General features: G+C 49.7%; 11 protein-coding genes across 11 annotated transcripts; 9 read left to right on the top strand and 2 right to left on the bottom strand.

Moving 5' to 3' along the window:
• Positions 1 to 490: 490 nt before the first annotated feature.
• On the top strand, positions 491 to 2827 carry N7518_000638 (uncharacterized protein; the record flags this gene model as incomplete). The annotated part of the gene is made up of 6 exons (XM_057181566.1): positions 491 to 1278; positions 1337 to 1563; positions 1615 to 1745; positions 1799 to 2045; positions 2102 to 2614; positions 2697 to 2827. The coding sequence occupies 6 exons, from the start codon at positions 491 to 493 to the stop codon at positions 2825 to 2827; spliced, it is 2037 nt and encodes a 678-aa protein (XP_057046916.1).
• A 541-nt stretch (positions 2828 to 3368) lies between these two features.
• N7518_000637 (uncharacterized protein) lies at positions 3369 to 5996 on the top strand (the record flags this gene model as incomplete). Its single annotated transcript, XM_057181565.1, has 2 exons — positions 3369 to 3533; positions 3849 to 5996. The coding sequence occupies 2 exons, from the start codon at positions 3369 to 3371 to the stop codon at positions 5994 to 5996; spliced, it is 2313 nt and encodes a 770-aa protein (XP_057046915.1).
• Positions 5997 to 6521: 525 nt separating this feature from the next.
• N7518_000636 (protein-lysine N-methyltransferase) lies at positions 6522 to 7844 on the bottom strand (the record flags this gene model as incomplete). The annotated part of the gene is made up of 4 exons (XM_057181564.1): positions 6522 to 6643; positions 6707 to 6842; positions 6893 to 7447; positions 7611 to 7844. The coding sequence occupies 4 exons, from the start codon at positions 7842 to 7844 to the stop codon at positions 6522 to 6524; spliced, it is 1047 nt and encodes a 348-aa protein (XP_057046914.1).
• A 276-nt stretch (positions 7845 to 8120) lies between these two features.
• N7518_000635 (40S ribosomal protein eS24) lies at positions 8121 to 8809 on the top strand (the record flags this gene model as incomplete). The annotated part of the gene is made up of 3 exons (XM_057181563.1): positions 8121 to 8197; positions 8405 to 8652; positions 8733 to 8809. 3 exons carry the CDS (start codon positions 8121 to 8123, stop codon positions 8807 to 8809), a joined length of 402 nt encoding a protein of 133 aa, XP_057046913.1.
• Positions 8810 to 11194: 2385 nt separating this feature from the next.
• On the bottom strand, positions 11195 to 12735 carry N7518_000634 (uncharacterized protein; the record flags this gene model as incomplete). Its single annotated transcript, XM_057181562.1, has 4 exons — positions 11195 to 11477; positions 11506 to 12350; positions 12415 to 12522; positions 12577 to 12735. The coding sequence occupies 4 exons, from the start codon at positions 12733 to 12735 to the stop codon at positions 11195 to 11197; spliced, it is 1395 nt and encodes a 464-aa protein (XP_057046912.1).
• Positions 12736 to 15472: 2737 nt separating this feature from the next.
• Positions 15473 to 16981, top strand: N7518_000633 (PPIL4 family peptidylprolyl isomerase; the record flags this gene model as incomplete). Its single annotated transcript, XM_057181561.1, has 4 exons — positions 15473 to 15552; positions 15624 to 16324; positions 16375 to 16571; positions 16625 to 16981. 4 exons carry the CDS (start codon positions 15473 to 15475, stop codon positions 16979 to 16981), a joined length of 1335 nt encoding a protein of 444 aa, XP_057046911.1.
• A 400-nt stretch (positions 16982 to 17381) lies between these two features.
• N7518_000632 (UDP-N-acetylglucosamine diphosphorylase) lies at positions 17382 to 19017 on the top strand (the record flags this gene model as incomplete). The annotated part of the gene is made up of 3 exons (XM_057181560.1): positions 17382 to 18095; positions 18156 to 18890; positions 18946 to 19017. The coding sequence occupies 3 exons, from the start codon at positions 17382 to 17384 to the stop codon at positions 19015 to 19017; spliced, it is 1521 nt and encodes a 506-aa protein (XP_057046910.1).
• An 868-nt stretch (positions 19018 to 19885) lies between these two features.
• Positions 19886 to 20921, top strand: gisB (putative zinc knuckle nucleic acid binding protein; the record flags this gene model as incomplete). Its single annotated transcript, XM_057181559.1, has 6 exons — positions 19886 to 19940; positions 19991 to 20026; positions 20095 to 20106; positions 20162 to 20203; positions 20261 to 20379; positions 20442 to 20921. The coding sequence occupies 6 exons, from the start codon at positions 19886 to 19888 to the stop codon at positions 20919 to 20921; spliced, it is 744 nt and encodes a 247-aa protein (XP_057046909.1).
• A 760-nt stretch (positions 20922 to 21681) lies between these two features.
• Positions 21682 to 23051, top strand: N7518_000630 (recombinase DMC1; the record flags this gene model as incomplete). The annotated part of the gene is made up of 7 exons (XM_057181558.1): positions 21682 to 21723; positions 21792 to 21884; positions 21947 to 22146; positions 22205 to 22632; positions 22694 to 22716; positions 22769 to 22931; positions 22984 to 23051. The coding sequence occupies 7 exons, from the start codon at positions 21682 to 21684 to the stop codon at positions 23049 to 23051; spliced, it is 1017 nt and encodes a 338-aa protein (XP_057046908.1).
• A 310-nt stretch (positions 23052 to 23361) lies between these two features.
• N7518_000629 (putative ribosomal small subunit assembly protein) lies at positions 23362 to 24347 on the top strand (the record flags this gene model as incomplete). The annotated part of the gene is made up of 2 exons (XM_057181557.1): positions 23362 to 24279; positions 24339 to 24347. The coding sequence occupies 2 exons, from the start codon at positions 23362 to 23364 to the stop codon at positions 24345 to 24347; spliced, it is 927 nt and encodes a 308-aa protein (XP_057046907.1).
• A 758-nt stretch (positions 24348 to 25105) lies between these two features.
• N7518_000628 (general transcription factor IIH subunit TFB6 family) lies at positions 25106 to 26074 on the top strand (the record flags this gene model as incomplete). Its single annotated transcript, XM_057181556.1, has 2 exons — positions 25106 to 25499; positions 25611 to 26074. 2 exons carry the CDS (start codon positions 25106 to 25108, stop codon positions 26072 to 26074), a joined length of 858 nt encoding a protein of 285 aa, XP_057046906.1.
• Between the last annotated feature and the right edge of the window lie 815 nt (positions 26075 to 26889).

The raw sequence follows: 26889 nt of genomic DNA, 5'->3' as shown, positions 1-26889 counted from the left end.
TTCTCCCCGCACTCTGTGCATGACTGAGACTATTCGTGGTTTCTCAAGATCTAGCTATTTCACTATGACTTATATCACTGTGACTAGGGTCTGAAATTCCGGATTTGACGGCTGTATTTCTCTTTGAATATAATTATAGTGAGGTCGCAACGTGGTAAGATCTGCTACGCAACGTCGGCACTTTTGCCGGTCTTGTTTCCACGCATCTTTTACATATTCCAGACCTTCCACGCACTTTCGCACCAAATGCACATATGATCCCCACGCACTTTGCGCAGTAGCTTCAACTACCACGCACTAGAAGGTCTGTCTTCACACGCACCACTACAATGGCTAATGCTTAGTACCACGCACTTACAGAACCCCTCCACTGAGTAGCGCAAGTGTCTAAACGAAAGAACTGTGGAGCCAAAAGCCAGAAGCGAAGCAGGAACACAGAAATAGTGGCCTTGGTTTCGTGGCATCAGTTGGGGGGCGACCCGTGAACATCATGGCCGATGCTCCATTCTCCCCATCCGGTGGAGCTCGAGCTCCGACCTCGTACCCCAACATCTCCTCCATCCCACGCCGCTCCTCCTACGCTTCAGTAGTATCTGGCAACACATTTTCTTCACCAACCTCTACTTCCTTCTCACATCTACTCAACGACTCCCATCCAATCCCCTACCCCCCGTCCGACAGCCGAGTCCACCGGGCTCCGTTCGGCGTGGATGCCGCAGACATGCACATGAACTCCGCCTGGAGAAACACAGGTTCAACAGACTCACTTCCTCCCTGGTCCCGCAAGTATGCCGGCTTTCTACGCTCGGCCGAGTTTCCGCACGGCCTAGGTCTCACCGACAGCCCGGCCTTCCTCATTCCATCCTACCTCCGCAACTCCCGCTACATCGCCCGTCTCGAAACAGCCCACCGCGCTAAGCTCGCTGCCCAACAGCGAGAACCCTCCTCATCCACAACCTCCAATCCTCCCCTTTCCGCATCCTCCAGCAATGTCCACCTGCCCCGCATCGCCCCGTCCCACCGCGGCATGACATATGATATCATAGAGAAGGAACCGTCGGCACCAGCCGATCCCCTCATGCCCTTGCCTAGCCAGTGGAGCTCCGTAGACAAGTTTTCCGGCCTGGAACTGTCTAACGAAAACTTCGATGTTCGCTACACTGGTCCCATGCACAAGCATGATCATGAGGCCGCTGCCTTGCGCGCAGATCACCCTATGCCGCCGCAGTGCGGGATCTACTACTTTGAAGTTAAGATTGAGTCAAAGCCGAAGGAAGGGTATGTGGATGAGCTGCTCGGTGGATATTTGGGTAGATGCTGACCCTTTTTTTTCTAGCATGATCGGCATTGGCTTTTCTAGCCTCAAAGCGTCCGTTGAGAGGCTTCCCGGATGGGAGACAGAATCTTGGGCTTATCATGGCGATGATGGAAAGTCGTTCTTTGGCGAGAGTCAAGCACAAGGTCGAGCGTATGGACCGACGTTTGGTGCTGGCGATACAGTCGGATGTGGTGTGAATTTCTCTACAGGATCTGCGTTCTTCACTAAGAATGGCGTTTTCTTGGGTAGGTTTTTGTGTGGAATGTAATGTGGATATCTTAGGCTAATTTTGACAGGAAATGCGTTTCACGATCTGCGCAATACGAATCTTTTCCCGTCTGTCGGAATGAAGAAACTACCGCCAGTACATCTCAAAACGAACTTTGGACAGGAGCCTTTCGTTTTTGATATTGATGGCATGGTCAAGGTTTGTGCTTTTTCCATTCCATACTCGGAAGTTGTCAAGCTAATTCCCACCAGCAAGAGAGATTCAACGTTCTGTCAGAGATCAACGAAACATCCACGGCTGGTCTACAACCACCGTTAGACGAGTCGACACTTTTGCAAGAGTTAGTAGCACAGTTCCTCGCCCATGACGGCTACGTAGACACAGCTCGTGCATTCGCAGAAGAGGTGGCCACCGAAACACGGGCCCTGCAGAACGGTCGCAACGAGCCACTGAAGAAATACGAGGTCGAGGAAGACCGCGAAGCCATCAACCGGAACAGTTAGTCTACACCTCCACATTCCTCCCATCGCCAAGTCCCCACTGACAGCCCATAGAAATCCGCTCCGCAATCCTAGACGGCGACATCGACAAGGCCCTCAAGCACACCAAAGCTTACTACTCCAACGTCCTAGAAGACCATCCAGAAATCTACTTCAAATTGCGCTGCCGCAAATTCCTTGAAATGATGCGGCGGTCCAACGAACTCTCCGTGGGAACCGCCGCGAAGCGCCGCCGCTCGACATCCTCCAACTCGCACGAGCATGCTGTCTTCGATCAGGAGATGGAGCTCGACGACGGGGATGGCGACGCCTGGGCCGCGGACGGCATGGATACCGAAGAACCAGAGGCCGTGGCGCAGTTCAATCAGCTCCTCACAGAGGCAGTACAGTATGGCCAGCAGCTGCGTGCTGATTACCCCACCGACGAGAACGGCGGCGATAAGAAGCTGCTGGATGATATTTTCTCGCTAGTGGCGTATCCTGATCCGAAGAGATCTGTTCATGGCCATTACCTCGATTCTGAGGGGCGGGTTGCTGTGGCTGAGGAGTTGAACTCGGCTATTCTTGGTATGTTGCTTCACCTATTTATTCTGCTGCGTTGTCTCTGCTTCCTACTTGCAAGCAAAAATGCTAACACAGCACTGTATAGTCTCATTGGGCAAATCATCTGCAGCAGCGCTGGAAAGGTTATACCAGCAGACTGAAGTGCTGGTTAATGAGATCAGTGAAGACGGCGGCGCTGGGGCGTTCATTAATGTTCGGGATGACATTTTGCTTTGACTGGCGCTGGGTTAGCATCTTGTTGTCCTTTCCTTCTTTTTTTTTCTTCACTGATGTTCCTTTGTGTGGATGGGCCTACCGATCTCATATATCAGTTTTGGCTTCATGTTCATGTTGATTTACTTCTATTTTCACGACTCTCTATTTTTTTTCCACTTTCCTTTTGTCGAATTAACTTCTACGTATCTCTTAGCCAGAATGATGAGTCCTCTTGGGATTAATTTGGAAAGTTCAATGACCTACCTAGGTACTGGGTACTGGTAGCATTGTATACAATTCTTTGTGACGTCAAGTTCATTCTATACTTAGAGGCGGTGAGGTCCGGCAATATAAAAGCGGTAAGGCCTCGCGACCTCGCGAACCCTGGGGCCCGGGGGGCTTATCTCATCCCGGCTAAATTTGGGTATCCATCGATCTTCGCCTCCTCGAATTAAAGGGACTCGATAATACGGAGTAGTCTGTGATACCTCGAACCTACAAAATCTTCTGATGATCAGTCCTCTCCACACACTCAGCTCCCCAAAGGGGCCACATTCTTGACATGGATCCACATAACTATGAGGATCTCAGCATTCCTACCCATTCACGCGCTTCCACCACCCTACGCTGCTGCTGCGGCCACAATGATTGTGCTTTGCTCGAGCATAACAATGTAGCTCTTGAGGGGTTAGAGAAAGACCTGGCGACTGCTGCTAGGCTAGGTCAGGTACGTCTCTTTTTCGAATTAGTTGCCCAAATCATGTGGGTATGACAACATGCCAAGCTGTTTGGAGGCTGGCTGAACCATGCATGTTCGATTCGATACATCAGCTTATCCTCATTCCTCGCGGAACACTCTGTATCTCATTTCTTCTGTTTTCCTTTACTTCTTCATTTCAACTACTCGGACTGCACATTCTGCATACCTTGTGCACACCCCACATGATTTGGAATCAAATGGCCACCCTTGGATCACAATCTCCCATTCTCTCTTACTGTGTTGGCGTCCGTCATGGCCACCTTTCATGATTATACTGTCAAGGCAGAATGTTTGGAGCCATCATCACTGACTTTTGCCCTACAGGCCTTGCTCCACCGTCATGAAAGCTATATGGCTGAAGCGGAAGAGGATCGTCATCGTTTGGTCGGCAGCATTGAGGATCTAGAACGTGAAAAGCAACAAGTTCAAGCAGAAAATGCGCGCATCATCGAAGAGAATCGCAGTTTATTAGAGCAACTTGACAGTTTGAATCAAGCGATCACCGAGTCTGACAACCATGTGAAGTCCCTAACGGTTACTTTGGAGAAAACCGAGTCAGACTTGCGAAGATTGACAGTGGCTGCAACGCGGGCCGCAGAGCTTGAGGCGCAACTAGCTCTCATGGAGACGGAGCAGTCTAAGCTCCAAGAAAGTCTTATGTCGGTGCAGGAAGACGAGAAATCGGCCGTCCAACGGTGGAGAAAAGCAGAGATTACGCTGCGAGACCTTCACGATCAAGTTGACCGCATCGAGAGAGAGGCACGCGAGGAGAGGGATCGACATACTGAGCTCGTCCAGCGCATGGAACGTAAGAGGGATGTGGAGCGCGAGCTAGACAATGCAGCGGGACGTCTCAAGGCTGCCGCCGCCGCCTCCGAACTCAACCGCAACGCGGGTGGTACAAACGTTGTCTCTCGTTTCGTCAAGGACATATTGCAAGACAACGCCAATCTGCAGGTTGGGATTATGGAGCTACGCGACATGCTTCAAAGCTCGAATGAAGAAGTGCAGAATCTACGGGAACAGGTTATCTCTCATCAGCCCCTGGCCGGCGTCGATGGTGACAATGCACAGCCAAGGCCTCCCATCACGCTGAGCGAGGAGCTACGAGCGAAGGAAGAACGACGCGTCTCTCAGGAATTGCACATCCATCATCATTTCCACACACCAACCCCAGCCCCAACTACGAAGAAGGAAAAAGGCACGCTCAACCGTCGCGTGAAGAAACGCCGCGCCGCTATGGGAAGCCCGGTAGTACTGCATTCTGCAACGCGGGCCAACTCGCCTCGAAGAGCCATTCATCGCTCCCAGTCATCTGGGTCCTCTATGTCAACCATTATATCGCAAACTTCTGTCTCCATCCCACCCTATTCATCCTCCCGCCGCTGGTCCTCAAACTCGCGTGCTGGGGATTCGCTGGCAAGCTCTCCTCGGTCCACGTTCCGGACGTCATCGATATTTGATCGTGTTGAACGTGGCCCTGATTTCTCACAGTCTACCAGCCCTGATAGCACCGTATTCTCTTCCCCTTTGATGCAGACACGGAACCTGAAGAGTCTTGATTATCGCCCAGTCGGTAGCTTCGATAATCACGATGCACCCGACGATCTATCTGCATTTGATAATGATTTCTACAGTCGCCAAGACTTCTTTAACACGGGGGATAATTTCATAAGAGAGCCGGCTATCCCTGAGGAATCCGAACCATCTCCACCAATGTCATACTTCTCGCCTATGGGCGAGCCACTGACGACCACTGATGAACTTTTTACTATGCATGTACAGCCATCTTCCTTGCGCAGATCTTCTTCCCATGACAGCTTGCTCTCCATCTCCGTTGCTGGGATGGACATTCATACACCCACAAGTCGCCACAAGCGAATGGGAGACTGGCATCCCGGCATGCGGATCCCTCGGCGCATTTTGTCACCCAGTGTCGAACTAGTGTTAACACCCCCGGTAATCTCAACTCCGGCCGTCACAGCCGATCGTGCAAAGAGCTCAGAGTATACATCCCAGTCATTGCTTGCTTCCATGGCTGCGGGAAACAACACGAAGTCCGACACGGCATCCGTTGTATCCACCGACAGCACCAGCACCGGCTCAACCGCACTTCATGGGCCCGACAAAGTTAAGTTCGGTCGCCGCGTGGGAGGCTGGGTCCTAGGCCGCTGGGGCATGGCACCGGTCTCATCTGAGAGTGACTCGCAAGATCCGACAGACTCATCGAACACATCTGTAACATCGTTGCCTTCTGCGTTCGAGCCCAAACCTCGTGACCCGCTAGCTCACCGCTTCAGATTCCCAGGTGTGAACCAGAAGGGTCCGATAATGGGCTTGCGCCCTCCACCTGCTGCTCCAATCTCTATTCATGCAGAAAGCATAGACGAGAACCTGCTGCGAGAGAGTCTAGCTGAAGAGAATAGCTAGATTCCTCGCGGTCTAAATATCTGCACATTCATTGTTCTTTAGCGTTTACACTCGTTTTAATCTTGCATTCACTTTTCTTTTGTTTACTTTTGCATCCTCATTTGGTTGTTGCATTTCTTGGATTCCTGGTTGGAATGGCGCGAGCTGCGATGATACCCATGCTTTCATCTTTGATTTCCTAGAATTATCTATATTATATGATGTACACTCTTTGGTCCTTTTCACAATGTGTATTTTGCAACAGGATCCTGTAGCTTAGAGTGGTCTTTTTCGATGTCTTTTATATTTATTTTTGAAGGATTTTGATAAGGGACTGATAGATACACTTCGTTGAGTGCCTCGAGACAGTTGGAGTTTTATTTGTCAAGATAATCAACTTGAACAGTTTTCCATGGAGTTCCCTTGGAGCTGGTTATATACTGTGGCAACAAGTTTCATGCAATAACTAACTTTTGAATCATTTACATGATATCACATTCCCTATTCATACTCATGGCCTCGTGATGTAAACGCAGTTCAAGTTGCTTATTTCGACCGCGAAATCCGATATGTCCGGAGCGGGATGCTGGTCGAATGGAAGAAACCCGTCTGGTCTTCTGCTGGTGTCGATTCGAATGGGAGGGCCTCAAAAGCGAGTGAGTTGGTTTCTGTTGATGTTTAGCTGCGTAAGGCATGACCATCAACGTCCATGTATGAACTTCAAGACTCACCACAGGCATTTAGAAACGTGCGGAAAGTATTTTCATTGCGCAGGCTAACCGCAGTGATAAATTCTTCAATGTGATAGTTCTCAAAAAGATCCTCCACAGTAGACAGGAGTGAGGGAACAAGGTCGGTATCATAAACCTAGGTATGTAAGCAAAAAACCTAAGTGAACAGCTCATAAAGACACTCACTAGATCAGCACCGAGAGCAACATCGAACTTCAGCCCTGTCCCTTCCTCACCCTCATCAGAGCCCAATCCAGCAAGATTCCCCACCTTCTCCAGCGGAGTTCCCCACTCCCAAACAGCAGGATAAATAGGAATGGATTCCCGCCCATGCAAATTATGCCTGACACAAGCACGAATATTATCAATAAGTGCGGGCTCACGATCAGTAGCAACAATAGAGCGCACACCAAGATGGTGTGCACAAAGAAACGACAAGAAGCCCGTGCCAGCACCCAGTTCGATAACGCGTTTACCGCGCACAAGAGCCTCGCCCGCCTCAGACGCCAGGAACGAACCGAGGTGCAGAGCAGCCTCCCATGTCCGATTACCTGTGGTTCCAGCGTACAGAATCACGCCGCGCGATTCAGAGGTCGTGACGGTACGCTTGGGACAATTTCCCGCGCTGGATGTTGGCGCTGTGTACTTGACTAACGACAGCTGCTGCGCTTGCTGCAGGGCTGAGGGTTTCGGCTGTGAGACTAGTGTGCTCCAGCTTTCCATGAGATCATCGTTGATCTCCTGTATTTGGGGGAGATCAGAGGTTAGATAGGTGGAATCAAGGAATATAAAAGTGGGTTTTGGTTTTGTATTGGTGTGAGGTGGATGTATATGGGATAGAAAAGGAAAAGATAGGAAGTTCAAAATGTAAAATAGCAGGATACAAACAGGTGGACAGGCATACATCCTCCTCGGGGTTGATAATTGATTCCTCGATGCGTGATATAAGCTGTTTCAGCACTCGGCTTCGGTATCTGTCCGGTGGGACGGGGAAGACTGCATTTTCGTTGAACATGCGCTCGTATAGAGCTGCTTGCACAGCTGGCTGAATCAGCACAGGGCCTGGTGGGAGGTCCAGTTGCTGGAGCTCAACCAGCTGGAAGTATTGCGCCGCTAATTTATCAATAGAGTCGGTCATGACGGTTGGATGAAAACTAATGAATGAATTTGATACCACAGGAGATCGATATTATTGGAGCCCGGGGAGGAGAGTGGATGAGTCAGGAATGAGATAAGCAAGGGCTGATCGATACTTTCTGCCTCAGGCATAAACTTACTTAGTCATCTAAGCCTGAGGCACGTAGCTCAAATAGGCTAGCGTCTACCCTAGCCGAGCCCACACCACACGAAAATTGAAAGTTCGACATCCCCAGTGACCCCGTCGACACTTCCTCCATCCAACGCACACACCAAAATGGCCGACTCTCCCGTCACTCTGCGGACTCGCAAGTTCATCCGCAACCCTCTGCTTGCCCGCAAGCAGATGGTCGTGTAAGAACCCCCCTGATTTTCCCCCTCGTATTGGATCTGTGTGTGGGAAATGCATCGCAGGCGCGCAATATGGAAATTCGACAACCACCCAGCACAAAAGAAAGAGAAAGAGAAATACAATCGGACCGCCGCAACACACACAGAATCAAGCATCGAAAACCCAAAAGCCAGAAAACCCCGATCTGACATCTTTTCACGAATATCTAGGGACGTCCTCCACCCCAACCGCCCCAACGTCTCCAAGGACGAGCTCCGTGAGAAGCTGGCCGATCTGTACAAGTCCAACAAGGACCAGGTCTCCGTCTTCGGTTTCCGCACACAGTACGGTGGTGGCAAGAGCACCGGCTTCGCTCTGGTCTACGACTCCTCCGAGGCCCTTAAGAAGTTCGAGCCCCACTACCGTCTCGTCCGTATCGGTGCCGCCAGCAAGATCGAGAAGGCTTCCCGCCAGCAGCGTATGTCTTTCTCTTCGTCTCTGCGATTATCAATCGCAAACTATGATGACATGTGCATTTTTGCTAACCTCCTCCTACAGGCAAGCAACGGAAGAACCGTTCCAAGAAGTTCCGCGGTATCGCCAAGGTCAAGGGCCCCAAGAAGAGCAAGGATTAAACGCCTCATCTGTAACTATTCGCGCGATTCAACATGGACCGATGATGCGGCATGGCGCGATGGGAAAGATTATGGCGGTGACGGCTTTGGCTCTGGAGTTTCCCACCTGGTTATGGCTTGTCTGGGCCCAGGTGCGGTCGGTCGTGTGTGGGGGGAGTGGTTTATCTTCCTTTTCAGCGAACATCAGACTAAAACCCAAAATGATGCCCGTTGAATGGTGAAGATCGTGGATACTCTTTTTTCTTCCTGTGCTTGTTGGAGCTGGTGATTCCCGAGAAAAAAAAAGACCTGACGATCCCCATGGAAATCTAAAACAGGGCGTCATTGTTGTGGTTCTCTGTTTGTATGTTTTTTTGGGGAGGGGATCATCAGTCTTCGTGAAGACGGCCAGGGTTATGAGAATCCGGGCTTCGGCTGTTTGCCCGGGATGAAATTACATTTTACTTGTTTCTCTTCACTCGGTCTGGCGGTCTTGTAGACTGGACTTGTACTCTTGTACGGGGCCATGATGTCTAGATCTAGTGTAGTTGGATCTGGAGACTGTAAAGTGAAGAACCTCTGCGGTGTAGTCGAAGCTTGGTCTATATAAAGCCATGCCTCCACGTTATATGCTTCAAATGCGGAGTACATACTTGACACAACGGACGGTTGATATAATAACAGTTAACCCTCTTCTTGCCTACATCAATGAATGCCAATACTATATCAATACGTAAAGCCCAAAAAGAGTGAAAGGATCATGGCAGCCCCTTGGCCAAAAGCCCAATCTGATCCCCCAAGAACCAAATTTCCCAGGAAGCATTCTAATCAAATTTCGTTATTTCGGAGATAAAATCTCGGAAAATACTCCGCCAAAGCATTAGTTAGGTTACATGGTCAACTTGAAAGTTATTGTCCGAGGCGCTAAAGCCCTAATTCAGAGCGAAGTCTCACACTATAACAGCTAAATTGCAGCTGATCATTGCCTGGACAATCCAACACTTGTGATTAATTGTGGTTATAGTCATGGCACTAACTAACTAGCTAGTTATTTATCCCATCCAGATATATTTAGTAAGAAAAAGACGTACCTAGTTACTAGTTAGAAGAGAACTAGTCACTCTATCCGACTCAAAAAAAGAGTTAAAAAGCCATACATACAATGCAGGAACAACTTCCTAAACCAAACCATTACATCTAGCAATGACAAGGCCTCGAAGCAACGCAAACCAGCCGGCGGGAGGCTGTGTAAGTATATCCCTCGGGTTAGATCGCTTGTACGATGGGACAGATTACACAACCTAGAACGAATTCCCTTTCCTGAAATATTCCCATTTAGATTTTCATTTCCCATATGGAAATACCACATATTAATTCCACGTGGACTTGTTCCGTCCGGGATACTAGTCGTCTGACGCGATATGTAGATACGCATCTGCTACCGTAGGATTTCCGAGTCAAGGACCCAGACACGCCCATGTCAGGGTTGTATACGCCATTGTGGGTTGGATCATTGTATCACTGCATCCTAGCCAAGGGCGGAAGTCAGGAGTCCGTCGATGTACAGATTTATGTGCTACTTTCTGGTTAAGAAGGATCCCGGAGGGCACATGGGTATATGGATAGCCCTAGCCCGTGCTTGTGACTATTGAGGATGGGGGATACATGGGGATGGGGTTAATTATAAGTATTGCATTATCAGGGGATCTGATTGTATTAGGTGCTAGGTTGAGATAAAAATACTTGAGTAAGTTGTAAAAGACATTACTTTCGAATAGACCATAGAAGGCAAATTAGGAACACGCTTGGAAGGATTGCTAGAAGACAGAAGACTAGAATTAACAAGCTCTCCCAAGTCATTCGTCTGGTTGAAACACATATCACGGGCAGTGGAGAGTTCCTCATAGTAACAATAGAAAGTCATTTCACGAAAGACTAAACACACATGGCATGAAAACAAAAGCATATTTTTGCAACGGAAACTGAACCACAGATATAAACACTGCATAAAGCCACTCTGTGGTATTAGGGAGTAATCTTGATGGGTGTGACAGGATGGACATCTCATCATAATCCCCCATTGGATGTTTTTTTTTCTTTTGGATGAACACAGGCAAAATAAAAAAAAGAGGACAGAACGAGCAATAAACCAGAATAGGACAGAAACATAAACATAAACAGACGCGAGAAAGACATTAAGTGTTGGCGGAAAAAAGGCAGATGTAAACGGCCTTGATATGGGTATCTCTTTTGTGTATCTTGTGGGAAAGAAAGAAACGACAAAGAGACTGACCAGGAAAGAGAATAGGAAACAGCGAAGACCAAAGAATCAACAATCAAAGCCCAAGAATTCGATGGGCAAGTATAACAGCGATACAATGACACCAATGACATATTGAACTCAACTCAATATGCTCCCTGATGTCCCAGCGGTGGAACAGGAGAACGATGGAGACTATCAACCGATCGCCCATAATCAGACAAGTCTTCAGCTAAAAAATCACAGGGCAGACCAACCGTCGAGTCCACATGTCGAACGCGGTTGTATGGCAAACCATTAACAAGCGTCGGCCCCGAGCAGCACACCTCCGTCTCGGCAACCCTCGACTTCCTGCGATCACCGCCCACATACCCATACACATCGGGGCTGCAATTGGAATCCATCACGACAAGACGACGTCCTAAGTCGCTATCACGGGAGAAAGTGCGTCCCATACGTGGATCGGACGTGTTGTACTCGCCCACGAGAGTTCCCTCTATCGTTTCCAGGGCCGGGTAAGGGGGGGTTTGCAGCGGAGGGGGCCATGGAGCATGGGGCTAAAGGAATAGGGGAGTGACCGTCCGCAGTGGACATGGGGACGTATCCGAAGAGGTCGGGTGTTCCCGCGTCTGAGTCGCTTGACTTAATGCGTGTTGGGGGGCTAACGTTGTAGAGACCGTTTCCTGGGATGGTGTGCATTGGTACTGTGCGGCCGTCTGGGGAGGGTGCGTACCGCGAGTTCCAGCTCTTTACGTCTGAGGCTAGGGTCATACCTGAGAGGCCGTCTGGCAGGGTTGACAGGTTGATGTTTGGCTGCAGCTGGGGTTGGCTTCGGCAGGTTGGGGGTGTTGGGAGGGTGCGGTCTACGGCATCCGTGTAGGACACTGTCATTGCCCCTGTTGATTGGGGCATGTCGGGGGATATGCCTTGGCCTGAGAGGACGAAGCCATATGCAGCATGGTTGCTTTGTTCTTCGAAGAACTCGCCGTTGGGTCTACCATTGAGATCCCAGGCGCGGTTGCTCCATGCCGCGGTGCCATAGTCGAGCATTGCTCCCGAAACGCTAGGCATCATGTACCCGTGCGATGTCTGGCCATGGTAGTGGGCTGACTGATTGTCATAAACGTGGTCCATGCCGACGTGTTGCCGGGAGAAGTTGGAGGGGATATCCAGCTCGTATTCTTCTCGCTGGTATGGAACCCGCATTTGAGGGGAGCCCATGAGGATTGACCTTCCCGAACCCTTGGTTCCATAAAATCTAGCTGCTTCTCTAGCAGCGTCTTCGGGGGCCAAAGAGTTGACCTATCAAAAGAAAACTAGGTCAGTGTGACTCTTTCGCTGTAGATATTGTAGACTCAAGACTCACTCGTATGTACTGGCATTCGGTAGCTCCAACACTACGGCAGCTGGAGCAGGCAAGCCCATTGTTGAGGTCACCGTTGCACTTGATCTTTCTCTTTCGGCATCGATTGCACTAGTGGAGGAGGGTTAGAAGTGGCCGGGTGATCAAGATGGAGAGAACACTTACTGCCACTAGGGCTCGCTTCCTCTGTTTCCGTGGCTTTTCCTCTCGCTCTACGAGAGTTATGCGCTCCTGTTTGGCCACACGCATTGACCGAGCCATAGAAATGGTCGAGTTGCGTCGGACTTGGTCTAGTCCGGGCATGTGGTCGTATGTGTGATCCATTGATATAGCAAAGAACAATAACCCGTTCGCTGTTCAGCAGAGTAGGGGAGATTCAAAGGAAAAGGGCACTGTGAATGCCTATAAGTGTTTATGAAAAGAAGAAATAGAAAAGTAGAGAATGAAGGATGTCTCTGGGAAATAGGGCTAGATTTAAGCCATGTTTTGGTAACAATCGGTGTGATTGATTGCCTTCCTTTTTTTTTCATAATATCGACATGATGCGATATTTTTGCCCCCTGCTTTTTTCTCTATCTATGTTTTATTATTATTCTATATATGCTGGCTGTGTGTTTAGATCCATTTGGGTAGAGCGAAGACATACAAAGTACATAGGCCAAAAGTACCCTGGACCTGGTGTCTTTTCTTTTCTTTTTTCTTTTCTTATTCCTTATTTCTCACTTTTTATTTCTCTTATTTTACCATCTCGTATCTCTATTCTATTATTCTATTTTTTTCTAAGGGGAAAATGATATGCAAAGTTCCGCTTGTCCAGATTTCCCCCAGTTACCCCCATATATGAAAGACAGAAAATGTCCCCGGCGTTTTAAAAAGAGGTTTCACAAGGTAACGTCACACGGACATGACCAGATAGCCATGACGAGAACAAAGTGCTCCGGTAGGTAGTGTTTCAGCCAATTTGAAGGGCTTCTTTCTTTTCTTTTTTTTCGTCATGTCTGGAAGAGGAAGTAGTAAGATCCTCAAACTTGGTGTATCTCATCTTCCAAGAGATAGAGAAAACGGGCGACTGCCGAGCTACTGTTTGCAGATACCGCGGGGGAGAATGTCCCGACGTCCCGTGGAAAATGTTTGCTCGATAGTTCTGTATAGCTGCAGGTCAAAATAGCCCGTTCTGAACTCGGACATTGTCGAGGTCTGGAACATATACCTAGTCTTGTTATCTTGCAAACGCACGTCCTAGAGAAATAAATAAAAATAATATCAAAAGGAAAACAAACGCCTGTCTTAGGATGCTTCAAATGTCTCAATAGAGAAAGAGAAGAGGGGGAAAAAGAAAATATAGGCAAAATCTCTCTCATGACACCTGTCAACTTTGACAAGCGCACGAGTTGGCCCCGAGCCAAGCGCGCTCTAGAAAAGTCCAGGGATCAACGATCTAAAAGGCTGATCGGCGACATGGGGGGCGATTCAGCGTTCTTTAGCGCTTCCGGCACGCAGCTAGATCGAAATGGAAGGGGGAAAAAAAGCAAATCAGGCCCATAAAATGAGAACAGTCCGCTGTACTTACCCAGTGTATGTAAGTACGCTTGTGTTATCCATACCAGATCTTGATCATGATCGACGCTAAAGCTAAAGGCTAAAAGGGGGATCTAGAAGTGCTGGAATGCATGAACTTCTGGGACACTTGCAAGGTTCGCACATTGCTACTTGGAGCTGATGTGGAGAGAAGTGGGTATGACATGGGGCAAATAATTAGAAGGGGTTTCTCCAAGATTAGTATAGTAAACCCTGGTTCTAACTCGTCCACCTTGAGACATTCGGTGTCAGGACACGACAAGAGACATAGAGAAAGAGAAAGAGAAACCAAAAACAGTGGGGAAGGCAATCAAAGTCTGGGTTTCAAATACAAATCTAGACCTGGAGTCTCCAGCAGGTGTTTATACAAGTTCCGGCAGTTCAAGGTTTGACGATGCACGACATCCGGGGGGAAGTAGGAATTGCGAAGAGTTAGGAGAAACAAGCCCTGGCTACGCCAGCTGACTCTAAGTTGGCTCGCCAGGAACATATGTTGGGATTGAGACTGGCTTTTGTTGCAGACGATACGGTGGAGGCAACCCCTGGCTGCTGACCGTAGCTGCCTAGATCGAGAGAGGGCAAGTGGCTGGGCTGGGTAAGAGGCTTATTCACGATTGATCATATCCTACCCCACGTGTGTGCTTCGTTCCCAGAAGTTGATGTATGGTCATAGTGATGATACCCGTTGGATCATGATGCAGGAGGCCGCCCGTTTCCCTTTCCCAACGTTTCTGCTGTGGAACGGCTCACGGGGGAAGCTGGTGCTGTCCTAGCAATAGGAGGACCGTGTACTTCCCGTGGAAGCTGCGAGACGGTGCCATGATCTTAGTGGGGAAAGAGATACATAAAAGACAAGACAGCACAACAGGGTGTGGCTTGGTCTTCCCAGGATTTGGCCAGTGACAAGTCAGTTACTCGCTTGAATTTCTGCCAAGAAGAGATGCTTCTTTTGGCTGGGCCTGCTGGTGCATGAGGGATATAAGCACACAAACAGTTCAAACCTAGAATCTCAGAATCCCAGGGTCGATCAAGGCCCTTAATAAGATCCGCTGCACGTCGATCTCAAAAGCGTAAGGTTATATCCATTATGGCCCAACGCGGACATTCGGAAGATATGCCGCTCGATTGACAAGCATCGTTTCACAAGTCTCCCGGGTCGATCATCCGGAGAGCCCTAGAGCTGTTGCGCAGCACGTACCCATCGGTAGATTCGTGCAAGAATCCTTTTATTGGAAAAATCGGGAGAGAAGAGAAAAGCAAAGAAAAGACAACACTGCGAGAGGCTCAGTTCCCTCCGGTTGGGGATCCCCGCGGGCGGTGATTGGTCGAAGCTCCGACGATCTTCTCTCGTGCATTTCGCATTTCTCGGGCTTTTACATTCTCTCCCTACACCTCTTCATACCTCTCTCATTACGAAATTAGTTTGCCCTCTAAGGTTCTCGTCCAAGCGCCTAATTCGGTATCTTGCACCCGATTCCCCGCCATGAGCGCGCTCTTAGAGACCTCCCTAGGCGACATTGTAATTGACCTGTTGGTCGATGATGCACCCAAGGCGTGTGACAAGTGAGTGGCTCCATTCCTTGGCTTTCCCAGTCTGCTGAACCTGAAACTAAGCTCATTTTGTGTGCTTTTAGCTTCTTGAAGCTATGCAAGCTCAAGTACTACAATTTCTCGCCCATCCATAGCGTCCAAAAGAACTTCACCTTCCAGACCGGCGACCCGCTCGGCCCTGATGCACCTGAGAGCGATGGAGGATCTTCGGTTTGGGGTCTGCTGGATGGACCGTCGAAAAGAACATTTCCGCTCCAGGCGTCGCGCACGTTGAAACACTTGGAGCGCGGCACGGTGAGTATGGCGACGGTACCGGCGAAGAACGACCCCGACCAACGGCTAGCCGCCAGTCAATTCATCATTACACTTGGAGACAATCTGGATTATTTAGATGGCAAGGCCGTGATTTTCGGCAAGGTCGTCGAGGGCTTCGATGTCCTAGAGAAAATCAATGAATCCTTCATTGACGACCGAGGTCGACCGCTGAAGGATATTCGCATCCGTCACACCACTGTCCTTGATGATCCCTTTGATGACCCGCCGAATCTAGTTGAACCACCTGAAAGCCCGGTGCCCTCCAAGGCCCAATTAGCCACGGTCAGAATCGCGGACGATGAGGACTTGGATGATGATATGGATGAAGAGGCTATGGACAAGCTGCGTCGCGAGCGTGAGGCTCGCGCGCAGGCGCTGACATTGGAAATGGTGGGAGACCTGCCGTTCGCCGACGTCAAGCCACCAGAGAATATTCTTTTTGTCTGCAAGCTCAACCCGGTCACGCAAGGTTTGTCGCATTCCCGCACGGAACCGTGAAATTATGCTAACCGATGCTAGATGAGGATTTGAATCTTATTTTCAGCCGCTTTGGAACTATATTGTCTTGCGAGGTCATTCGGGACAAGCGCACTGGCGACAGTCTACAATATGCCTTTATTGAATTCGAGGAACAGAAGGCCTGTGAACAGGCCTATTTCAAGATGCAGGGTGTCTTAATTGATGATCACCGGATACATGTGGATTTCTCACAGAGTGTAAGTACTCATCACCGCTCATTCCCTACGACAAATTTGCTAATACATCCCAGGTATCCAAGTTATCCGAAAGCTGGCGCAATTCCACCGTCACCAAGCGCCGACAGAGAGGTGGATTTGGTGGTGTTGCCGACCTTGAAGCGAAACGACAATACCGAGAGCTAGACGAGGCGCCCATAGATGAGGATGATGCTAGATATCTGTTTGACAAACGAAACAAGAACAGGGGCGCTCCAGCTCCGCCCCGCGAGGCTCCTCGGGAGGCTCCATCAGACCGCACTCGCGGTCGTCGAGATCGAGGGAGTCGAAGTCCCCGTCGTGAACAGGATCGATACCGTCGTCGATCCTATAGTCGGAGTCCACAGAGGGATTCACGAAAAGAACGAAGCTACAATCATCGTGGACGATAGTAGTCAAATATCCCCTATTCAAATAAACACAACTTGCACCATACTCCGTTGAACATATCCACTCAACTTCGCCCCTGTAAGCCAAGGCCCCGCTTCAGCTAGCCTATTAATTTCCAGTGGGCAGGTCTCACCCGGCGCTCGCTAGCGACTTTCTTGTATGGGTAGCTCGTTAATATTTGCCCTCGTAGATCCCTAAAAATAAACTGGAGCCCACTAGACTCCTAATAGTCTGGGATATATTATTAGCAAACTGGAGTGTACGGAGGTTCACTAAAAGGTACTTAATCAGCTTGAGCTTCACCCCACGTTTTCTAATTTTTAGTTACTTTTCTCCTTCCTTCTCTTCCTCATTCTCCTCCCAATTTATTCTACTTCTCTCAATCTCAAAATATCCTCCAAAATGGCCGGCGTAATCAAAGATGCTATCAACAATGTTCTTGGACACTTCCATGGCACCGCTCCAGAGGTTCCCCGTGAACCCTCCGCGGACGAGTTCCAAGCACTACAAAAGAAATACACAGACGCTGGACAAGGGCATGTCTTCACTTTTGTCGACGAATTGACCCCCGTCGAGAAGTCACAGCTCTTCCACCAGCTGTCCAACTTTGATCCCGCTCGGATCAACGAGCTGGCCGACAAGGCCCTCAACCCTCCTCCTGCCGAGCAGGGAACCGTGACCCTCGAGCCCTTCCCCGAAGTCGCCACAGCCTCCATCCTCGACTCCGACCCCTCAGATATTCAGCAATGGTATGAAGCCGGCCTGAAGGAGGTGGCAGCGAACAAGGTGGCCGTGGTCTTGATGGCTGGTGGGCAGGGTACCCGGCTCGGCAGTTCTGCCCCCAAGGGCTGCTTCGACATTGGTTTGCTGAGCCAGAAGTCCCTATTCCAGCTGCAGGCTCAGCGTATTCTCAAGCTGCAGTCTCTCATCGGCGGTCAGGACGTCGTCATTCCTTGGTACATTATGACCAGTGGGCCTACACGCAAACCCACAGAGGAGTTCTTCGAGAAGAACAACTACTTCGGTCTCGACAAGAGCAATGTTATGATCTTCGAGCAGGGTGTTCTGCCTTGTATCTCCAATGATGGCAAGATTCTGCTCGAGACCAAGGGCAAGGTACGTAGTATACAGGCATAGCTCAAACGCGTGTAGGAAATTTGTTGACCCTGAATATAGGCCGCTGTGGCTCCTGATGGAAACGGTGGAATCTACCAGGCCCTAGTGGTCTCCGGTGTGCGGGAGGACATGCGCCGTCGTGGCATCGAGCACATCCACCTCTACGGAGTGGACAACTGCCTTGTCAAGGTAGCTGACCCAGTATTCATTGGCTTTGCAGCCTCCAAGAACGTCGACATCGCGACCAAGGTGGTGCGCAAGCGCAATGCTACCGAGTCTGTGGGCCTGATCCTGTTGAAGAACGGCAAGCCCGACGTGGTCGAGTACTCTGAGATTGACAAGGAGACTGCCGAGGCCAAGGACCCCAAGCAGCCCGACGTCCTCAAGTACCGTGCCGCCAACATTGTCAACCACTACTACTCCTTCCGGTTCCTCGAGTCGATCGAGAACTGGGCGCACCAGCTGCCCCACCACGTGGCACGCAAGAAGATTGCCTGTGTCGATACCGCGACTGGTGGCATTGTCAAGCCTGAGAAGCCTAACGGCATCAAGCTGGAGCAGTTCGTCTTTGATGTGTTCCCCATGACACCGCTGGATAAGTTTGCCTGCCTTGAGGTGCACCGTCACGACGAGTTCTCGCCTTTGAAGAACGCTCGTGGTACTGGTGAGGACGACCCTGATACCAGCCGCGCGGATATCATGGCCCAAGGCCAGCGGTGGGTTGAGGCTGCTGGTGCTATTGTCATTACCGATGGCGAGGCCGTTGGTGTTGAAGTCTCTCCTCTGATCAGCTACGTATGTCTCTTTTTCTCTATATCATTTCCCTGGTCACAATTAACATACATTACAGGGCGGCGAGAACCTGGAATTCCTCAAGGGACGGGAAATTAAGGCACCGGCTATCCTGGAGCGGGAAGAGTAGATCAGATGGGATCTAACCAGTCGGATCTCGCGGAGATCTCTTTTGGAACGAAGAAATGAATTGCATTGTGACACTTTTTGGAGAATGGATCTACTGAAAGAATGTAGGGTAAGGAATTCGTAGAGTATTCAGAGTACTAGTGTTCAATATGAGTAGAACATAGAGTAGAAGATAGAATACCCCGTACCTACATACACTAGACTATGTATAGAACGCCTGGAGTAGCAAAGCGACGCCTTACGCAATACGGAAAAGCCCGGGAGCTAAAGCCGTTTGACGAGTTTGTCCTTTTTCCACTTTTCCTCTCTTCTTTGTGCATTCTCTTATTTAAAAGAAGTTGGAGCTGTTGAGAGAGGTTATTGAAGTTGTTGAGAGTGTGAGTTTCTTCTATTTCGTCTTTCTGTCTTTTTCTTGGCTTTTTCTTTTCTGTGTGGTTCCCTCGTGTCCCACTTTTTTTTCCTCGAGTGGGCTGTCAGAACGTGCTTGCTTTTCTCCAAGGGTTCTCAAAAAGCTGACAAAAAGTTACCATTTAGATTTTTACCAGGATTTGAAGAGTTACCGTGAGGGTGAGTGAGATCTGAGGGTGTTTATTCGTTCGCCGAGCTCGTGCTCTCCCCCGCCGATCTACGTCTTCCCCTCTTTCGCCTGAAATTTTTGGGATTGGCACGTTATGCGATTTTGCTGGACTCGGACAACGTCGGATATAAGATGCACTGGAATTGGAGTCCAAACAAGACTCGACAACGCATGATGACCAGACAATTCGACTACCCCGGCAATGCAGGGGAAGACGCTGCTTATCGACGGAGCTATACCAAACCATAAACCCGGCACCGGGCTGACTTGCGATGGATAGATTACCGCCAGAATGATGTTGTCTCGTCGCGCATGCTACAAGTGTGGCACCATTGGCCACTACGCTGGTTAGTATAGCTGGAGTGCTATATTTGGGGTCAAACTAATTCCTCGGTAGAGGTCTGCTCTTCCACCGAGCGTCTCTGCTACAACTGTACGTGAATATCTCCCCGAGAGGTCATAACCTTGTCTTACTTGGCGCTAATTTATTTCATCTCATAGGCAAGCAGCCCGGTATGTTCAATCATGAGTCATAATACTCAAAACAAGCTTCTAAGTCTTCATATAGGCCACGAGTCGAGCGCCTGCCCTCTGCCCCGTACCACCGAGAGTAAGCGATCACTCAATATCAACTCTCCTGCCATCGCAGGTTGCTAACACCATCCAGCCAAGCAGTGCTATAACTGCCAGGGCCTCGGTCACGTCCAGGCTGACTGCCCTACCCTGCGCCTGAATGGTGGTGCCAACAGCCGCTGCTACAACTGCAGCCAGCCCGGCCACCTTGCCGTAAGTTTCATCCCCTAAGCCCAGGTCTGCAACCTTTGAGGCGGTTACTAACTCTACTCCAGCGCAACTGCCCCAACCCCACTGCTCCCGGAGCTGGTGCTCCCCCTACCGGTCCCGCCGCTGGCCGCGGTGCCGGTGGTGCTCGTGGCGGTTTCCAGGGTGGATTCCGCGGTGGATTCAGCGGCTACCCCCGCGCCGCAACCTGCTACAAGTGCGGTGGTCCCAACCACTTCGCACGTGACTGCCAGGCTCAGGCCATGAAGTGCTACGCCTGCGGCAAGCTCGGCCACATCTCGCGTGACTGCACCGCGCCCAACGGTGGTCCCCTCAGCTCCGCCGGTAAGGTCTGCTACAAGTGCGCCCAGGCCGGCCACATCTCCCGCGACTGCCCTACCAACGAGGGTGCCGCTGCTCCTCTTGCTGCCGTTGAGGTTACACCCGTTGCCGCTACCCCCGTTGTGGCTGCCCCTGCTGTGGTCGCTGTTGAGGCTGTCACTGAAGCTAACGTCCCTACTGCGGCTCCTACTACTGCCGTCGCTTAAGTGTGTTCGGTCCTATCTCTCCACCGTGCATTTGCTATTGAAGCAATGCCTGGAGTTCCTTTTCTTCCTTGATTCTGTACTACGGTCACTTTCCCTACACCTCGATCGGTCCTTTCTCTCCGCCTTTTCTTCCTTTGCATATATTTAAATCACACCCCTTGTTTTGGGAACGAGGTCTGGTTCTGGACCTTAAAGAAACAACAGCTTTTGATTTCCCTTTTTCACCCCCTTTTGGACGTTTGGAACTCGTTCTTTTTTTACTTATTTTTTTTTATCACCCTATCATGTATACGACGAACAAACAGAAAAAGTTGTTTTTGTTTTTCGCGAAGCCCTCGACTTGATTTCTCAAGTCTTAACGATTGGCGTCTGTTGTCTATTCTCATGGATTATCTTTCTTGGTTTTCGATTGACTCTTGGTTGTGGTTTTCCCGAATGGGGCCAAGGAGAGAACGAGGAGATGAAGTGTGGCAATGAGAGGATATGTTGAAGCTGAGGGGAATTGGATTCGGAGACCGTTGCAACTGGAAAGAAAGAGAGCTTCCAGATGAGAAGAGTCCTGAGAATATTTCGAGAAAAAAAGGAAATATCTCAATCACCTTGTTCTTGTAGTGTATAGATGTGGTGCGCTCAGTGCTTAGTAGCTGTCTGAACCCGTGACCTTGATCACCCAGGTCGAGTCCTTCACACCTCTTGTTCACTCTACAATCTACCCCATCAGTCAGCTTCAGATAGCCATCCCCAATTGATCCACATCAAGATGCCGGGCTCGGTTGGAAGTGATGAATTCGACGATGACGAGGTACAATAACCCCCATCCCTACACGTCCTAGAGCTGCCATCTAACCAGTAAATGATCTACAATTGCAGGCCTTCATTCTGGACATCGATGGCATCCAGGCCCATGGCATTGGCGCAGCCGACATTACCAAACTGAAGGCCAATGGGTTCTACACAGTTGCTGTCAGTCCTCATCTTCGCATAGTTCAAGCCAATTCCATCCCCAAACCTAACCACTCATCCAGTCCGTCCACGGCGCCACCCGCAAAACCCTCCTAAAGATCAAAGGATTCAGCGAAGTCAAGGTCGAGAAAGTCAAAGAAGCAATTCAGAAATGCCTCCCCACGGCCTCGGGTTTCATCACAGCAATGGAACTCCATCACCAGCGCAAGAAAGTGGTCCGTATCTCAACTGGCAGCAAGCAATTCGATTCAATCCTCAACGGGTGAGTGCAATACCAATACCCCTGTCAAACTCCATCTAACCCAATCTAACCCCGCCAGTGGCTTCCAAAGCATGAGCATCAGCGAAGTCTTCGGCGAATTCCGCTGCGGCAAAACGCAACTCTCGCACACAATGTCCGTAATCGCCCAACTACCCAAGGAAGCAGGCGGGGCCGCCGGTAGAGTCGCCTACATTGACACAGAGGGCACGTTCCGACCTGAGCGTATTGCCCAAATCGCAGAGCGATTCGGAATGGACCCCGACACGGCGCAGGAGAATATTTCCTATGCGCGCGCGCTGAACAGCGAGCACCAGCTCGAGCTGCTGAATACGCTTTCTCAGGCATTTGCGGGTGGCGAGTATCGGCTGCTTGTTATCGATAGTATCATGAACTGTTTTCGTGTTGATTATTGTGGGCGTGGAGAGTTGGCGGATCGGCAGCAGAAGTTGAATCAGTTTTTGATGAAGCTGGCGCATATGGCTGAAGGTGAGTTTTTTATATGTGTTGTTTCTTCTTTGGCTGCTTTGCTGATTGCCTTAACTTGCAGAGTTCAATGTTTGTGTCTTGATGGTGAGTGCGATATTTTGTTTCTCGAGGTCTTGTGGCTCACGCTTTGGTTCAGACAAACCAGGTCCAGAGCGACCCTGGTGCTAGTGCTCTCTTTGCTGGAGCTGATGGTCGCAAGCCCGTTGGTGGACATGTTCTTGCTCATGCTTCCACTACTCGTGTGCTCCTTCGGAAGGGTCGTGGTGACGAGCGAGTTGCGAAGATCCAGGATTCTCCTGGTGAGTACTTCGATATATTCCGGGTGTGATCACTGCTCTAACTTTTTCCAAGACTGCGCTGAGCGTGAAGCAATCTATATCATTACCAATGGTGGGATCAATGATCCTGACAAGGCTTGAAGGTAGTGTGGTCGAGACGATGTATCGATGTTGAGCGAAATGCTCTGCAGTCACGATTTTCATGAGATTATGATATAACAGGTTCTATTCTGCGATTATTATATACCATTAGTCAATTCATACCATAGATAATAGGTTAGAATACCAACTCTAAGTTATGTTCATGTCGTTGTAGTTGAAGCCCTAACTATGAAATTCACCGCCTACACCGCCGCTCTGACACCCCGGCAAAATTCTGTGCCAAGAGCAAATCTGCAGAAAAAGTTCAGCTCAATCAACGCAACAATCCAGCGTCAAACCTCCATTCAAAATGAAGGGCGAATCCGTGCAGGTAGAAGGGTATACCACCCTACCTGTGCAGCTCCCAACAACCCCCCTCTTTTCCTACCCCGCAACACACTACCTCTACCTCCGACCACACGAGCCCCGAATCCCAGACCCAGATTCCACCCGCTCCCTCTTCATCGTCAACGTCCCAATCGACACCACAGAAGTCCACCTCCGACACCTTTTCGGTACGCAACTCGCCGCAGGCCGCGTAGAAAAAGTCCAATTCGAAGATGTGCAGACCAAAAAGCGCACAACGGTAACAACCACAGAAACCAACCTAACTCAAACCAAAAAGAAGCGCAAGCGCGTAACTGCCGATGACTTCGAACGCCACCTAGACGACATCACGCTCCCATCAACCTGGGACCGCAAACTTCAAAAGAGCGGCGCCCACGCAGTCGTCATCTTCGCCGACAAGCCCAGCATGGAAACCAGCCTGAAGGCAGCCACCAAGGCGGCCAAGCGGGGCACCACCATCATCTGGGGCGACAGCCTGCCGACCAACCGCATCCCCGTCCTCGGGCTGAACCGGTACATCACGCACGAGCGGATGCAGTACCCTGATCGAGGGACGCTGCTGCGGGCGGTGAATGAGTTCATGACTACGTTCACTCAGGTGTCTGAGGTGCGCAAGCGCGAGGATTACAAGCGTCTTGCTGTGCCGGATGAGGATGGATTCGTTACTGTTTCGCATGGGCCGAAGTTGAATTCTGCGGCGAGGGAGGAGGAGATGAGGGAGCTTGTTGAGAAGCAGAAGAAGAAGGCTGAGGGACTCGAGGACTTTTATCGGTTCCAGTCTAGGGAGAAGAGGAAGGAGAGACAGAACCAGTTGCTTAGGCGCTTTGACGAGGATAAGAAGAAGTTGGCGGAGATTAAGGCCCGGAAGGGGAAGATTCGAGTAAGTTTTCTCTTGCTTGTTCGGTTGGTTCTTGGAGGTTTTACTGACTTTTTATACAGCCTGAGTAATCTGTTACATGATAGCATGGCGTTCTGGGTGTCTTTTTTCGCTGGCAAGCTAAAAGGTTCGAGGGGTGTCCTATGTACATGTGAGTTTTTACCTTTTCTTTGCCTTCTCTTATGCTTGCTCCTATGATGAATTCGCTGGGGCCATATTAGCGAAACGCGTTTGCCCGCTGTTATGCCATGACTGCAAACACCAGCATATCTATATCTTCTCGCCTTCTGAACTGGAGTTTTGTCTTGCCGGGATTTATTGTGCTTCTTGGTGTCGCATCTGCTAATTGTGACTCAAAATAGGTTCGATACATACATACCTGTTATCTCAATATCAATAGTTTATGATCCAATTATATATGTTCGGATTGTCCGTATCATCCATAGCCAACTCGTAGATGCCTCTAATTCCGGATCTCCCGCACAGACCAACTCTTGGCGTTACATCCCACCTCTGGGAAACAGGACGTCTAATAGGATTGATAGCTCTGCCAAAGTATAAAACTGTTTAAAAAGATCGGAGCATAATGGCTGCAGTTAGCTGTATTATTTGATACTACTTTCGGCAAAGTCACGTTCTCCAAGCCTGTGGCAAAAGCTTCACACGATATATCCCGCATGATATATCCAGCAAAAACAGCTCTATCTCAGTAGCATACAGCACCTCATCGGCCATTCTTCGCTCTTTTTTCATAAAAACCCCATCAAGAGTGAGAATCTTAATCATTGGATCTGGCACATTCTATTCTATATCGAAAGAAAGCCACAAGATGTCCCCCGCCTCAGTCAAAAATGAGCAAGACACCGACACCGACTCCGATGTCGAGTTCGAGGATGTCCCAATCTCCCTCCCAAACAGACCCAGAAACAGAGAAGATAGAGGAGTCGCGATAACCATCCCCGCAACCCCGCAACCACAATGGACTCCAACTCTATCACTCCCGCCACAGCGAAGCCAACCCATCCCCTCGGGCTCCGAGGAAGAAATCCAGCTCCGAGGCCACATTAGCACCGGCATAGAGAGAGTCACATACCGCAAAATGAAATCCGACATGGGTATGGACGCACCGGGTACGCCTGCCTCAGAACGCAGATATGATGGCTTCAAGGAGCTTGCTGCAGATGTGGAGGGTCTTATTGACATGCTTTGGGCGTCGGCAACACGTGAGTTTTATATCTTATACAACGTAGAAGTGGGGATTATATTGTTTTATACTATCTTTACTGCCTTCCTTTCTTACACCCATCTGCTACATTCTAACCAACTCCGTCCAGCGGCAATCCAAACCGAAGCCCTCATAACCCTAGCAGGCCTAACCCAAACCTCCCTCCCAGCCTTCCCCTTCGATGCCCCACCAACTCTAAACATCCTATACAAGCTCGACTCCGTCTTCGCAGCGCTGTGTACGGCCACAAACCCACTCACCGGCGCCGTTCTACCAGGTGCACAGCTGGGCCATTCTCTCATGACCGAGACGCAGAAAGTTCGGATCCGGAGTTTGGCGGAGAGGACTAGATATGAAGTGTTCTCTTGTTTGGAGAAGTCGAAAGATGGAGTTAATGCTGGTACTGTTAATGCTGGTGGTTATGGATATGGGGATGACGAGGACGAGGATAGTGGCGACGAGGTCGAGCCGTGGATGTTAGAGGCCACACGGGTTTATGAGAAGAGTCTTATGTTGCTTGCGGAGCAGGATCCCGAGGTGGACGCGGGGATGGATGAGTTTAACTGTTTGTAATGTATATCCAATCTTGTTGCCTGATCTAGGTGTTTTGCCTATGCGGCTCCAACATTAAATAGATATTGGTGAAGATGATATTTTTAGAATGGATCTCTTGCCATTACGTCGGTGTACATATGGTGCATACGAGGCAGACGCTCAGGCCACACACAAAATAGCGACCAAGTAGTTCGGAGCACGTCCCACACCAATTTGCATTACATACGGCCTCATATTGTCCTAACATTACTACCTATGGACGCAGATATTTCTAGAAACTTCTAGCTAATGAAAGAAAAAATCTGCACCGAAAAATAAAAAACAAAGAGCCTGTGGGGTCCAGGCAAAAAAATCGGTCGATTTTATTCACTATACAAATGCCGATTGGATCGGTAATGAAGTAATGAGGTTTACAGTAAGAGTTCCCGTACCTCGAATTCAGGTATCAGTCACACCCAGTGTTAGCACTCTCTTTGGCCAGAACAGAGCGAACTAAGTGGATGTGAGCCCTGAAAGTGGGGGTCATTGGGGCCAGCTAGTGGCCTAGGTCTGTGTAGCTCGGGGCTGCAATGGCCAGTAGTAAGTCCGAGGGGCTATAGTTTAGATGTACATCGTGAATATACGATTTCGTTGGCTGTGCTTTGACCTGGCCTTTTTCGCCACGTGAAAGCGAAGAAAGTGGTAACTGTGTCATGACAGAGGGGATATACCAATAGTTGTATGTGCATGTGCTTTGGATGATATTTCCGATGGTGGGAACGAGCTGCTTTGTTTCCATGGTTCATGTGTTTACGTATAATATGAGATTGTGTTACTGAACTGAGCTATAACTA

This window comes from Penicillium psychrosexuale, assembly GCF_028828465.1.
Source record: "Penicillium psychrosexuale strain IBT 29551 chromosome Unknown utg000001l, whole genome shotgun sequence".
Taxonomy (NCBI): Eukaryota; Fungi; Ascomycota; class Eurotiomycetes; order Eurotiales; family Aspergillaceae; genus Penicillium; species Penicillium psychrosexuale.
Note: the sequence above shows the minus strand (reverse complement) of the source record. Positions and strands in the feature narration are given on the sequence as shown.